The sequence below is a fragment of the Anomaloglossus baeobatrachus genome, chromosome 9 (genome assembly GCF_048569485.1).
Source record: "Anomaloglossus baeobatrachus isolate aAnoBae1 chromosome 9, aAnoBae1.hap1, whole genome shotgun sequence".
Lineage (NCBI taxonomy): Eukaryota > Metazoa > Chordata > Amphibia > Anura > Aromobatidae > Anomaloglossus > Anomaloglossus baeobatrachus.
In genome coordinates this window covers 219,195,757-219,210,406 of record NC_134361.1, presented here as the reverse complement: position 1 = coordinate 219,210,406, position 14,650 = coordinate 219,195,757, and the positions used below count along the sequence as shown (strand labels likewise).

The window sequence follows — 14,650 nt, the reverse complement described above, 5'->3', positions numbered from 1 at the left end:
CGTGCGGAGCGGGGCTTCTGGAGGCCGGTGATTATCTGCAGCGCATGCTGGTAGCTGTAGTCCCCCTGCGTGCAGAGCGGGGCTGCTGGAGGCCAGTTGTTATCTGCAGGGCATGCTGGTAGCTGTAGTCCCCCTGCGTGCAGAGCGGGGCTGCTGGAGGCCGGTTGTTATCTGCAGGGCATGCTGGTAGCTGTAGTCCCCCTGCGTGCAGAGCAGAGCTGCTGGAGGCCGGTTGTTATCTGCAGGGCATGCTGGTAGCTGTAGTCCCCCTGCGTGCGGAGCTGCTGGAGGCTGGGTATTATTTGCAGGGCATGCTGGTAGCTGTAGTCCCCCTGCGTGCGGAGCTGCTGGAGGCTGGGTATTATTTGCAGGGCATGCTGGTAGCTGTAGTCCCCCTGCGTGCGGAGCGGGGCTGCTGGAGGCCGGTTGTTATCTGCAGGGCATGCTGGTAGCTGTAGTCCCCCTGCGTGCGGAGCGGAGCTGCTGGAGGCCGGTGATTATCTGCAGGGCATGCTGGTAGCTGTAGTCCCCCTGCGTGCGGAGCGGGGCTGCCGCCTCCGGGTGTTCCTGTCTGCGCGGCTTCCTCCCGCAGCGCTTGTGGGCTGCAGCAGCAGGAATGTAGTGAGTCAGAGGCTCCGGAGAGCGCGGAGCATCCATGTGTGTCTCCAGCGTGTGCTCCCCTCCTCCATGGCTGATTACTGCAGCTGCTCCTCACTTCCAGCCTCACTGATCATCTCCTCTCATTGTCTCAGGCGTCGCCCTGCACCATGTCCGAGGGCTGGGTGGACTGGCCGGTGCTGGGGCCCGGCTGGAAGAGACGGACCGTCGTCCGCAAATCCGGAGCATCTTCTGGACTGTCGGACACCTATTATCAGAGGTACGGAGGATCATCGGGGGAGGGGGGCTACCACCTTTATCTCTGCGTTGGCCGGCGGTTACTTGATGGTGGACGGTCTCGTCTTCCTTCTCTTTCAGCCCCGTAGGACAACGCTTCCGGAGCCGGACCGAGCTCGCAAAATACCTGGGGGACTCCGTGGACCTGTCGTTCTTTGATTTCAAGAGCGGAAAGTTATTACCAGCGGAGAAGGTAAAAAAAGCCGAATCATCGGCGGTTACGCCCCATCTGGCGCTCTCAGATCCTGCGCATGCGCCAGTGGCCTCTAGTGGTGCAGGGTGCGCCAGGAAATCCAGCGTAAGTACACCCGGCTTCTCCGCCCCTGCGCCAGAACGACCCAAAAAAACACGCCACGCTTGTAGCCACAGAAGTCAAGCTGCCCAATCTGTCTTGATTGTCGTCCTTAAAGGGGTTGTTCATCTTTATGGACACTTTTCTTTATGGAAATTCATGTATTTTGGACTAGACATCATTTGGGTACCATTAACAGTTTTGCACCGTTTTCGCTTCTTTCCCTCCACATATAACGTCGATGTGGTCTGTGGTCATAAATCAGCCGAGAGGCGCTCAGAAAAAAGAGTTAAGCTCTCCTGTCATAACGAGCTCACTGGCTGACTCTCAGCTAACTCATTTTGCAGCCAGCATTGCAGAAGGCAATTGGTGCATAATTGCCCACCGGATCCTCTGGGGCGTGTCTTTAGACTGGCCTGGATTATTACTGACACACTGCATCAGTGAAATCCTGCGCATGCGCTGCCGGTGACGACTAGATCTGGCACAGTGTTGCAGGGTCTGTCTGGTGCTGGCACAGGGTTCCAGTGAAGTCCTGCGGATGCGCCGGTGACCACTAGGTCTGGCACAGTGATGCAGGGTGTATCTCGTGCCTGGCAAGTCTGGTGCGAGATAGGCTTTCAGAAATAAGGCGCATCATCCAAAACATTTCTGAAATCCTGTTGTCCGTTTCTGGAGCGTGCGCGGCCGACGTCCGGTTCTGGAGCGTGAGCGGCCGACGTCCGGTTCTGGAGCGTGAGCGGCCGACGTCCGGTTCTGGAGCGTGCGCGGCCGACGTCCGGTTCTGGAGCGTGCGCGGCCGACGTCCGGTTCTGGAGCGTGCGCGGCCGACGTCCGGTTCTGGAGCGTGCGCGGCCGACGTCCGGTTCTGGAGCGTGCGCGTCCGACGTCCGTTTCTGGAGCGTGCGCGTCCGACGTCCGTTTCTGGAGCGTGCGCGTCCGACGTCCGTTTCTGGAGCGTGCGCGTCCGACGTCCGTTTCTGGAGCGTGCGCGTCCGACGTCCGTTTCTGGAGCGTGCGCGGCCGACGTCCGGTTCTGGAGCGTGCGCGGCCGACGTCCGGTTCTGGAGCGTGCGCGGCCGACGTTCGGTTCTGGAGCGTGCGCGGCCGACGTCCGGTTCTGGCGCATGTGTGGCAAGGCAGAATGAACCCATAAAGTATGGGTAACCAATAGCAGCGGAGTAGACACAATAGCGCCACACCTATGGGCAAGACTGTAAGTGGTACTACGTCATAGTCTTATTCACGTCGGTGTGGCTAGAGCCGCAGTACCTCATCCAGCCTGTGGACAGGTGTGGCGCTTTACCAGAAAATTTGCTGTGCTGTGGTCAGTGGTCACGTCCACGTTGTGCCACCCCTTATGTCATCTCTGCCCTTTGTGTCAATTCTTCCTCTTCTCCTTTCCCAACAGAGGAAGCCTCTTAGGCACTATAGCCGAAAACACCCAAAGTGCTCGGCCAACTCTCATTCGAAGAAGAAGCCCCCGACGCCGCCCCCTCCTCCGGCGGACCCCGAACAAGACCTGCAGAATGGGAAGGACGTGGAGCCGTCACACATTGCGTAAGTCACAGTGGCGACGTACTATGGGGTCGATATGGCGACGTATGGGCACCTGACTATTTTCCTACCAATGGGGAACCCACCCTGCCCACAGGCCCACACGCCCTACCTGCTGACTGTATCCTCTTGTTTTCAAGGTGCTGTTCTGGCTGTCATGAATGGTTTACGGGAGTTGAGTTTGGCAAATCAAAGCAAGTGGTGTGGTACTGTGCGTACTGCAGAGGTGAGGACAATGGCGGGGTCCAGAAGCTAAGACCCCCCCCTTCCATAAATGTGTGCAGGAGCGGTATACATCTCCATGGTAACAGACTACAAACTGAGATTATGTAGTCAGAGCCTGCAGTGAGCTTGTGGGGCATCCGTATAATTCAGCCCACTTTATTCTGGGCCTGGGGGAACTGGTTTGTAACCACGGGTGTAACCTCTCTATGTATAATCCCCCCTGTCCTCGTGCTGTAGAATATTTTGGGGTCCGCGATTCTTTCTGCAGCGTTTTGACGCAATGTTACATTTCTGTTCTGTGCAGCTTCCCGGCGGGCGTACAACAAGCAACAGAAGCTGCTGAAGGTGAGTCTGTATGTGTCTGCTCCTCGGCTCCTGTCTGCGGCTCGTGGGCTCCTGTCTGTGGCTTCTGTATGTGTCTGCTCCTGGACTCTTGTCTGTGGCTTCTGTATGTGTCTGCTCGTGGGCTCCTGTCTGCGGCTCGTCGGCTCCTGTCTGCGGCTTCTGAGCTTCTGTATGTGTCTGCTCACGGGCTTCTGTCTGTGGCTCCTGTCTGTGGCTCTTGGGCTCCTGTCTGTGGCTCTTGGGCTCCTGTCTGTGACTCCTGGACTTCTGTCTGTGACTTCTGTATGTGACTGCTCATGGGCTCCTGTCTGTGGCTCCTGTCTTTGGCTCTTGGGCTCCTGTCTGTGGCTCCTGTCTTTGGCTCTTGGGCTCCTGTCTGTGGCTGCTCTTGGGCTCCTGTCTGTGACTGCTCTTATGCACCTGTCTGTGACTGCTCTTGGGCTCCTGTCTGTGGCTCCTGTCTTTGGCTCTTGGGCTCCTGTCTTTGGCTCTTGGGCTTCTGTCTGTGACTGTTCTTGGGCTTCTGTCTGTGGCTCCTCTCTTTGGCTCTTGGGCTCCTGTCTGTGACTCCTGGACTTCTGTATGTGACTGCTAAGGGGCTTCTGTATGTGCCTCCTGTCTTTGGCTCTTGGGCTCCTGTCTGTGGCTCCTGTCTTTGGCTCTTGGGCTTTTGTCTGTGAGTGTTCTTGGGCTTCTGTCTGTGGCTCCTCTCTTTGGCTCTTGGGCTCCTGTCTGTGACTCCTGGACTTCTGTATGTGACTGCTAAGGGGCTTCTGTATGTGGCTCCTGTCTTTGGCTCTTGGGCTCCTGTCTGTGGCTCCTGTCTTTGGCTCTTGGGCTCCTGTCTGTGGCTGCTCTTGGGCTCCTGTCTGTGACTGCTCTTATGCTCCTGTCTGTGACTGCTCTTGGGCTCCTGTCTGTGGCTCCTGTCTTTGGCTCTTGGGCTCCTGTCTGTGGCTCCTGTCTTTGGCTCTTGGGCGTCTGTCTGTGACTGCTCTTGGGCTTCTGTCTGTGGCTCCTCTCTTTGGCTCTTGGACTCCTGTCTGTGACTCCTGGACTTCTGTATGTGACTGCTAAGGGGCTTCTGTATGTGGCTCCTGTCTTTGGCTCTTGGGCTCCTGTCTGTGACTGCTCTTAGGCTCCTGTCTGTGACTGCTCTTGGGCTCCTGTCTGTGACTGCTCTTGGGCTCCTGTCTGTGACTGCTCTTGGGCTCCTGTCTGTGACTGCTCTTGGGCTCCTGTCTGTGACTGCTCTTGGTCTCCTGTCTGTGACTGCTCTTGGGCTCCTGTCTGTGACTGCTCTTAGGCTCCTGTCTGTGGCTCCTGTCTGTGACTGCTCTTGAGCTCCTGTCTGTGACTGCTCTTGGGCTCCTGTCTGTGACTGCTCTTAGGCTCCTGTCTGTGGCTCCTGTCTGTGACTGCTCTTGAGCTCCTGTCTGTGACTGCTCTTGGGCTCCTGTCTGTGACTGCTCTTAGGCTCCTGTCTGTGGCTCCTGTCTGTGACTGCTCTTGAGCTCCTGTCTGTGACTGCTCTTGGGCTCCTGTCTGTGGCTCCTGTCTGTGGCTCTTGGGCTCCTGTCTGTGACTGCTCTTGGGCTCCTGTCTGTGACTGCTCTTGGGCTCCTGTCTGTGACTGCTCTTGGGCTCCTGTCTGTGACTGCTCTTGGGCTCCTGTCTGTGACTGCTCTTGGGCTCCTGTCTGTGGCTCCTGTCTGTGGCTCTTGGGCTCCTGTCTGTGGCTCTTGGGCTCCTGTCTGTGACTGCTCTTGGGCTCCTGTCTGTGACTGCTCTTGGGCTCCTGTCTGTGGCTCTTGGGCTCCTGCATATGGCTCTTGGGCTCCTGTCTGTGACTACTGGACTTCTGTATGTCTCTGCTCATGAGCTCCTGTCTGTGGCTCCTGTCTTTGGCTCTTGGGCTCCTGTCTGTGGCCCCTGTTCCCTCTTGTACATAGACCCCGCAGGGGCCGCTGCCGCCTCTGATCCGTCCCCCTCTCTTGCAGACCAGCGGCTGTGGGACGTGCACCGCCTGCCGGCTGACGGAGAACTGTGGATATTGCTCGGTGTGTCTCCTCCGGTCTCAGAACCCTGAATTCGGAAGCTCCTGGAAGTGTGTGAGGCGACGCTGCCTGCAGGTCATCAGCAAGGTGTGAGAAGTCAGTCCCGGGGCCTGTGGGTGGATGGCGGTGGTGGTCGGGCAGGGCGCGGTCAGTGTGGACCTTTTATGGTTTAATTCACGTCTTCATTTCCAAGATCTCTGCTTGCTGCCAGGAATTGGACCCGGGGATGTGAATTAATAATAGAAAAGACCTGGTGCTGCTCACACAGCTGAGCTGTTGTTGCAGTGTATCAGTGTGGACAATCCTCTGCTTTCCCTGCACTTCAGGCTGATAGCGATCGCCTGCGCTGATACATTGTAACAAACCCTCAGGACCACCTTGGGTTTACATTCCCTATTGGCAAGCGGAGATATTGGAATGTGTATGGTAGAATATCGGCAGAATCTCCCGACCTCCTGATCATATGGAGGGGTGTAAATAACGGCGGTGCCCCCCTATAATGGACGCCCTGTTGTATCACTAGGGAGGGGTGTGCGGCCGCTGCCCGGGCTGCTTCAGGAAGGAAGACTGCGGCACCTGCGCCGTGTGCGTCAGTAAGGAGCAGAACCCCGAGGAGGAGGGCGACAAGAAGTGTCTGAAGCGCTGGTGTCACAATAAGGTGAGGAGTCGGTGTCGTCCGATACCGTTGTCTGGTTCTGGCGCACGCGCGGCCGTCGCCTACCTCTAGCGCATGCGCGGCCGTCGTCGAGTTCTGGAGCACGCGCGGCCGTCGTCTAGTTCTGGAGCACGCGCGGCCGTCGTCTAGTTCTGGAGCACGCGCGGCCGTCGTCTAGTTCTGGAGCACGCGCGGCCGTCATCTAGTTTTGGCGCACGCGTGGCCGTCGTCTAGTTTTGGCGCACGCGTGGCCGTCGTCTAGTTTTGGCGCACGCGTGGCCGTCGTCTAGTTTTGGCGCACGCGCGGCCGTCTAGTTTTGGCGCACGCGCGGCCGTCTAGTTTTGGCGCACGCGCGGCCGTCTAGTTTTGGCGCACGCGCGGCCGTCTAGTTTTGGCGCATGTGCGGCCGTCGTCTAGTTTTGGCGCACGCGCGGCCGTCGTCTAGTTTTGGCGCACGCGCGGCCGTCGTCTAGTTTTGGCGCACGCGCAGCCGTCGTCTACTTTTGGCGCACGCGCGGCCGTCGTCTAGTTTTGGCGCACGCGCGTCTGTCGTCTAGTTTTGGCGCACGCGCGGCCGTCGTCTAGTTTTGGCGCACGCGCGTCCGTCGTCTAGTTCTGGCGCACACGCAGCCGTCGTCTATTTCTGGCGCACACGCGGCCGTCGTCTAGATCTGGCGCACACGCAGCCGTCGTCTATTTCTGGCGCATGCGCGGCCGTCGTCTAGATCTGGCATCATTGCATTGAATTTCTGTTTTTCATCTTCACACAGAAGCAAAAGATCAAACCTCCCGTAGCCAAGAAGTTGACGAAGACGTTGAACCTGGTACGTATCCCCTGATCGGCACCGCCCGATGGCGCCCCCCGCTGACAGAGCTGACCGCCTGTTTTATGCTCCACAGAGAGGAAACTGCGGTCACTGTCCGGGCTGCCTGACGGCAGAAAACTGCGGTTGCTGCTCGCTGTGTCTCCGGAGGAAGCACAACCCGGGGCGCAAGATTAAAGGAAAGTGTTTAAAGCGACGGTGTCACAACAAGGTGAGGAGCTGTTCCCGAACGCCGTGGTGGACTACAACTCCCAGCGGGATATCGGTGCATATGTGCATTGCAGGCTCCGGCAGGCACAACCGTGTGTAATACCTCGTTTCCCCTCTAGTGGCTGCTGCTGGGGAAACGCTTTTGGGCTCATCCTGGGCTTTACAGGAACCAACATGCCCCCCCCTTTCCCCCGCGCCACGCCATAGCATCCAAGGGAGACCCCGTGATTGTGTTGCAGGGTGGCCTCTGAGGTTGCAAGAACAAGCGCCCCCTAACTGCCACAGTCAGAGATTGGCAGCAGCGTTTGAGGGGTTAAGCACAGTGGCCGGAGCTCAGCTCTGATCGCTGCTGGCTAGCCTGACCGATGCAATCTGCCAAAAGTGAAATCGACCAATCATATACTGTATTTTTTCAGTTTATAAGACGCACCCCAAATTTAGAAGAAAAAAAGTGAATCCGTCTTACAATCTGGTGGTGTCTTACCGGGAGCGGGCGGCAGCGGTGGTGGTGCGGGGTTACAAGAGGCAGGGGCGATGGTGCGGCGGGTGTCCCAGATGCTCGCTGCAGGCGCAGTGAGGCAGGCAACTTCTAGAAACTGTCGGCGGTGCGGGCTTCAAAGAAATGGCGCCCCGGAGTTGGTGCGTGCACAGATGGATCTCTCGGCCTAAAATCTCATCTGTGCACGCGCCACTTCCAGGCACCATTTCCCTTAAGTCCTCTGCTGGGAGATCAATGGCCCGGAGGCGGCGCGTGCACAGATGAGATCTTGAGCCGAGAGCTCCATCTGCGCACGTGCTGACTCTGGGCACTATTATTTGAACTCCACACAACCGACATTTTCAGGATGGCACCCGCAGCCCCAGCACAGCACTCGCGGCACGCAGCCCCAGCACATCGGCCGCGGCACGCAGCCCCAGCACATCGGCCGCGGCACGCAGCCCCAGCACATCGGCCGCGGCACGCAGCCCTAGCACATCGGCCGCGGCACGCAGCCCCAGCACATCGGCCGCGGCACGCAGCCCCAGCACATCGGCCGCGGCACGCAGCCCCAGCACATAGCCCGCGGCACGCAGCCCCAGCACATAGCCCGCGGCACGCAGCCCCAGCACATAGCCCACGGCACGCAGCCCCAGCACATCGGCCGCAGCACGCAGCCCCAGCACATCACCCCAAAGTGCGTCTTATAATCCGAAAAATGCGGTAACTGGGCTTTGACAATAGACACAGAGATTTGATTGGTTGCCGCTGACAAATATATATATATATATTTTTTTTCCCCAGAAAAAGAAAATAAAAGTGAAGACCAAACTTGGGTTGAGTGGACAGGTGGGTGACGAGGGCTTAGCCGGCGGTGCTGATGCCCCCAGACCTCCTTTTTTTCCTGCTGCTTCCATGCTGCGTTGGTTGCTGCTCCATCTCTAATCACCTGCATGACCCCCGCAGATCCCGCACCCCTCGTAGGACCCTCCCCCTCCTCCGTACCCCCCTCCTCTCACACCTGCCCCCTCTTTTCGGCCGAGCCCGTGATCTGTTCTTCCTCTTCACCCCTCTCCCCAGCTGGCGGGCCGCCGCAAGAACCGGAAATGTGGGCAGTGCGAGCCCTGCCTCAGGAACGTGGACTGTGGCGAATGTGACTTCTGCCGAGACAAGCCCAAATTCGGTGGCCGCAATCTCAAGCGGCAGAAGTGTCGCTGGCGGCAGTGCCTGCGTTTCGCAGTGGTGGGTTCACGTCCTGTCTCCTCCGCTTTCTTCCTAAATTTCTCACCTTCTGGGCTTTTACCAATTGTTGGTTTTTTGGGTTTTTTTTTGGGGCAATCGGTGGGAACCCACGGGCCGGTCCGTCTCACCCACAGTGGCCCCGATCCCTATGATTGGCGGACACTCGCACGTTTTGCGGTCTGATAAGTGCGGACTCCCGACCCCCACTGTATTTTGGGGGATCCCGCTCCGCTTTTCTGGCACAGTTCATGAGTTGTTGGTGTGACCCATGGCCGACCATCCCATGCTATATCTCCCCGCTGTTGGTTGGACGGGTGATTCTTGCAATTAACGCTCCGTTCCCCCTTGTTTTTTTTTTTGTGCCGCTTTACATTTTAGGAGAAGAACATACCGCTATACCTGAAATCGTCCAATCACCCCATCCTGCTGGAGCGGATACAGAAGGAGGCGGCCGAGGCCGAAGAGGATACGGTGACCGTGGTAAGTACGGCGGCCCCATCAGTCGGTCACTGTGATGCTTCTAAATAGGGTTTTGGTTTACAAATCACTTACCGTTTCTTCGTCGCTCCATTGGGAGACCCAGACGATTGGGTGTATAGTACTGCCTCCGGAGGCCACACAAAGCATTACACTAAAAAGTGTAAGGCCCCTCCCCTTCTGGCTATACACCCCCAGTGGGATCACTGGCTCACCAGTTTTCGGCTTTGTGCGAAGGAGGTCAGACATCCACGCATAGCTCCACTGTTTAGTCAGCAGTAGCTGCTGACTATATCGGATGGAAGAAAAGAGGGCCCATATGGGGCCCCCAGCATGCTCCCTTCTCACCCCACTGGTGGTTTGTAAGGTTGAGGTACCTATTGCTGGTACGGCGGCTGGAGCCCACATGCTGTTTTCCTTCCCCATCCCCCTGAGGGGCTCTGAGGAAGTGGGATCTTACCGGCCCCAAAGCCCTGAGGCCGGGCTCCATCCACAGACCCATTGAACCTGCTGGATGTGGAGCGGGAGTGCCGTTCAGGGACATGGCCCTGCACCATTCAGGTACTCTGTGTCCCCGTACACACAGGCACAGCACACTCCAGACTTGCTGGGTGTGCTAGTGCGCCGGGGACAGTAAAGGGTTACAGTCACTGCAGCCTAGCTGAGTGACTTTATTTATTGGGAACTACCGCGCCGGACGCTCCGGGAGCGGCGGCGCGGCTGGGACTTGTAGTGCGCCGGGGACTTAGCGCCGACCGCGCTTTTACGGCGGCGGCGCTCATAAATCCAGTCCCTGGCTTTTGCGGCCTAGCTCAGCTTCGTTCCCGCCCCCACCCTGTCAATCAGGGTAGGGGAGAGACGCTGTACAATCAGCAGCGCCGAGGGCTGGAGCCTTATTTACATGCTCCAGCCTTCTCACTAGACACTGTGGGACGCCGGTTTCCCGCTCTGACTTGGGGCACGCCCACGGCCCGCCCCTACTCACACGAGCTGGAGAAGGACGCCGGCAGCCATTCCTGCAGCCCGAGCTGGGAGAACGGACTCTGGGCAACCAACAGGAATGGGGCGACCACACACCCGCTTATAGGCGGGCGGTAAGCGGCACCTGGGGTGCTGACACTAAATACCGCAGTTTGTCTATTTGTATTTAAGTACACTGCATAGGTCGCTATTTCGGGCTATATGCCCTCTTAGATGGCGACACATCAGCAGCAGGACAGCAGGGGTGCTACGGCACAGGCTTTCTATGCTGCTTGTATTGCACGTACTGCAGTGTTCATGTGTATTTATGCTTGTATGCTATACACTGCACTGTACGGTCGCTAGTCTTGGCTATATTCGCCATAGAATGGCTAGACTACAGCAGCAGAAAAGCAAGGGTGCTGAGGCACAGGTTTTTTTCTATGCTGCTTGTATTGCAGGTGTTGCAGTGTTCATTTGTTCTTATGCTTGTATGCTATACATTGCACTGTATGATCGCTATTCTGGGCTATATTCCCCTAGATGGCTAGTCTACAGCAGCAGAAAAGCAGGCTTTCTATGCTGCTTGTATTGCATGTGCTGCAGTGTTCATTTGTACTTTATGCTTGTATGATATACATTGCACTGTACGGTCGCCATTCTTGGCTCTATAAGTCGGCAGCAGCATACAAGCAACACAGGCTTTCGATGCTGTTTTTGCTGCATGTGATACTGTTCCACGGCACTGCTCCCCATTGGGTGCAATGCTCCCCTGTAGCACTTGGTCAGCCGGGGTCTCTACTTGACGTGGCCAAAAGAACCACCTCTCAACCCTGTCCAAGGACAGGGACGGAGTTGCAATGGGATAGAGACTTGCAGTCCGGACAGGCCATGGGCAATCTGGATCATTGCTCCCTGGCCACCCTCACTTGGATTAAAAATCGGTGCTCCGGGGGGGTCCCAGGAGGCTCTCTGTATGATGAGGTAGACGTAGCTCATCAGGACTTTGATCCTGACACCGCTCTCACTCCGGATACACCGGATGGTGACGCCATAAGGCATGATCCTATAGCGTCCATCAATGGAATGTTGGATCTTTCTCCCTCAGCTCCCCCAGCGGAGGAGTCAGCTTCACAGCAGGAGAAGTCCCATTTCAAGCTCAAACGTATATTGAGTATTGTTCTGGCCACGCTGACTTCAGAGAAGCAGTCCAGGAACACCACGCTTCCCAGATAAGCGTTTTCTCCAAACGTATTAAGGATACACGTTATCACTTTCCCCCTGACGTGGTCAGGCGCTGGACCCAGGGTCCAAAGGTGGATTCTCCAATCTCCAGGCTTGCGGCTAGAGCCATAGTTGCAGTGGAGATGGGACTTCACTTACAGATGCCATTGACAGACAGATGGACTCTGGTTGAAATCTGTCTGTGAGGCTATCGGCGTGTCGGTTGCTCCGGCATTCACAGCCGTATGGGCACCCTAAGCTTTTCAGCTGTTCTTGCGCAGCTGGTCTTGAGCACAAGTACATCTGTGCCGCAGGGGCGTCCGTAACCTCGCAATGTCTGCATTGCGACTTACCCTATTAATGCTGTCCTGGAAGGACAGCCGAGGTTTCGGTCCTTCCCAGGCTCGGGCAGGTCCCAATTGTCCTCGTCCAAAAGGGCTGAAAAGCCTCAGAGGGGCTCAGCTGCCGGCCGGGCTCAATCACGCCCAAGGAAGGCAGCCGGAGGAACCGCTACCAAGGCGGTCTCCTCATGACTCTCAGCTCTCTCATCTTTCCGCATCCGCGGTTGATGGCAGACTCGCTCGCCTTTGGCGACATTTAGCTGCCACAGGTCACAGACCGGTGGGTGAGGGACATTGTGCCCACGTGCACAGGACAGAGTTCTGTTCTCGTCCTCCGACTCGATTCTTCAGAACGTCCCCACCTCCCCACCGAGCAGATGCTCTTCTGCAGGCAGAAGGAGTGGTAATCCCGGTTCCTCTTCAGGAACAAGACACGGTTTTCCTCCAATCTGGTTGTGGTGCCAAACAAGGATGGCTCTTTCCGTTCCGTTCTGGACCTAAAACTGCTCAACAAGCACGTGGAGGCCAGGCGGTTCCGGATGATACCCTCCGCTCCGTCATTGCCTCAATGTCTCAAGGAAATTTCCTAGCATCAATAGACATCTAAGATGCTTATCTCCACGTGCCGATTGCTACAGAGCACCAATGTTTTCTACATTTCGTGATAGGAAACGACCAGCTTCAGTTCGTAGCTCTGCCATTCGGGCTGGCGACAGCCCCACGGGTGTTCGCCAAGGTCATGACGGCAGTGGTAGCAGTCTTGCACTCACAGGGACACTCTGTGATCCCTTACTTGGACGATATACTTGTCAAGGCACCCTCTCCAGAGGCATGCCAACTCAGCCTGAATGTTGCGCTGGAGACTCTCCAGACGTTCGGGTGGATCATCAACTTCTCAAAGTCAAACCTGTCACGACCCAATCACTAACGTATCTTGGCATGGAGTTTCATACCCTCTCAGCGGTAGTGAAGCTTCCGCTGGACAAGCAGCGGTCACTACAGACTGGGGTGCAGACTCTCCTTCAAGGTCAGTCGCACTTCTTAAGACGCCTCATGCACTTCCTCGGGAAGATAGTGGCGGCAATGGAGGCGGTTCCGTTTGCGCAGTTTCATCTGCGTTCACTTCAATGGGACATTCTCCGCCAATGAGACGGGAAGTCAACATCCCTGTACAGGAAAGTATCCCTTTCACAGACGGCAAGGACTCTCTGCAATGGTGGCTTCTTCCCACCTCATTATCACAGGGAAGATCCTTCCTACCACCGTCTTGGGCGGTGGTCACGACAGCCGCGAGTCTGTCAGGGTGGGGAGCGTTTTTCTCCACCACAGGGCTCAGGGTCCGTGGACTCAGCAGGAGTCCACCCTTCAGATCAATGTTCTGGTAATCAGAGCAGTGTATCTTGCCCTACTAGCCTTCCAGCAGTGGCTGGAACGAAAGCAGATCCGAATTCAATCGGACAACTCCACAGCGGTGGCATACATCATTCACCAAGGGGGGACACGCAGTCGGCAAGCCTTCCAGGAAGTCCGGCGGATTCTGATGTGGGTGGATGCCACGGCCTCCACCATATCCGCAGTTCACATCCCCGGCGTAGAAAACTGGGAGGCAGACTTCCTCAGTCGCCAGGGCATGGACGCAGGGGAATGGTCCCTTCACCCGGACGTGTTTTCAGGAAATCTGTCGCCGCTGGGGAAGGCCGGACGTCGACCTAATGGCGTCCCGGCACAACAACAAGGTCCCAACCTTCATGGCACGGTCTCGCGATCAAAGAGCGCTGGCGGCAGACGCCCTAGCGCAAGATTGGTCGCAGTTCCGGCTCCCTTATGTGTTTCCACCTCTGGCACTCTTGCCCAGAGTGCTACACAAGATCAGATCCGATTGCAGCCGCGTCATACTCGTCGCCCCAGACTGGCCGAGGAGGGCGTGGTATCCGGATCTGTGGCAGCTCACGGTCGGCCAACCGTGGGCACTACCAGACCGACCAGACTTACTGTCCCAAGGGCCGTTTTTCCATCGGAATTCTGCGGCCCTGAACCTGACTGTGTGACCATTGAGTCCTGGATCCTAGCGTCTTCAGGATTATTCCACGGGGTCGTTGCCACCATGAGACAGGCTAGGTAGCCCACGTCCGCTAAGAACCACGGAACGTGGAGGATATTCTTATCCTGGTGCTCTGCTCAGGGAGTGTCTCCCTGGCCATTTGCATTGCCTACCTTTCTTTCTTTCCTGCAATCTGGGTTAGAAAAAGGTTTGGCGCTCGGCTCCCTTAAAGGTCAGGTCTCGGCGCTATCCGTCTTTTTTCAGAGGCGTTTGGCACGCCTTCCTATGGTGCGCACGTTCCTACAGGGGGTTTGCCATATCGTTCCCCCGTGCAAGCGGCCGTTAGATCCATGGGATCTGAACAGGGTACTAGTTGCCCTCCAGAAGCCGCCCTTCGAGCCTCTGAGGGAGGTTTCACTTTCTAGACTATCCCAGAACGTGGCTTTTCTGGTAGCGATCACATCTCTTCGGAGAGTGTCTGAGCTAGCAGCGCTGTCATCCAAGACTCCCTTCCTGGTCTTCCACCAGGACAAGGTAGTGCTGCGCCCCATTCAGGAGTTTCTCCCGAAGGTGGTATCCTCTTTTCATCTTAATCAGGATATCTCCTTGCCTTCGTTTTGTCCTCATGCAGTTCATCGGTATGAGAAGGATTTACATTTGTTAGATCTGGTGAGAGCACTCAGAATCTACATTTCCCGCACGGCGCCCTTGCGCCGTTCGGATGCACTCTTTGTCCTTGTCGCTGGTCAGCGCAAAGGGTCGCAGGCTTCTAAGGCCACCCTGGCTCGATGGATCAAAGAACCAATTCTTGAAGCCTACCGTTCTTC

The 14,650-nt window shown here is 56.9% G+C and overlaps 1 protein-coding gene across 2 annotated transcripts in view; it reads left to right on the top strand.

Annotated features, from left to right (window-relative positions):
* The first annotated feature begins 628 nt into the window (after positions 1-628).
* LOC142251594 (methyl-CpG-binding domain protein 1-like) overlaps positions 629-14,650 on the top strand; it is a 29,773-nt gene continuing 15,751 nt past the window's right edge. The window contains exons 1-12 of one of the 2 annotated variants that reach the window (XM_075324547.1): positions 632-877; positions 976-1,087; positions 2,598-2,746; positions 2,884-2,969; positions 3,273-3,313; positions 5,314-5,457; positions 5,894-6,028; positions 6,797-6,850; positions 6,927-7,061; positions 8,343-8,387; positions 8,619-8,780; positions 9,159-9,260. In XM_075324547.1, the coding sequence (XP_075180662.1) occupies positions 768-877; positions 976-1,087; positions 2,598-2,746; positions 2,884-2,969; positions 3,273-3,313; positions 5,314-5,457; positions 5,894-6,028; positions 6,797-6,850; positions 6,927-7,061; positions 8,343-8,387; positions 8,619-8,780; positions 9,159-9,260 (1,275 nt within the window). In that variant the 5' untranslated portion in view covers positions 632-767. Of the gene's footprint in view, positions 878-975; positions 1,088-2,597; positions 2,747-2,883; positions 2,970-3,272; positions 3,314-5,313; positions 5,458-5,893; positions 6,029-6,796; positions 6,851-6,926; positions 7,062-8,342; positions 8,388-8,618; positions 8,781-9,158; positions 9,261-14,650 lie in introns of both variants that reach the window. The other variant, XM_075324548.1, reaches the window with a different exon arrangement.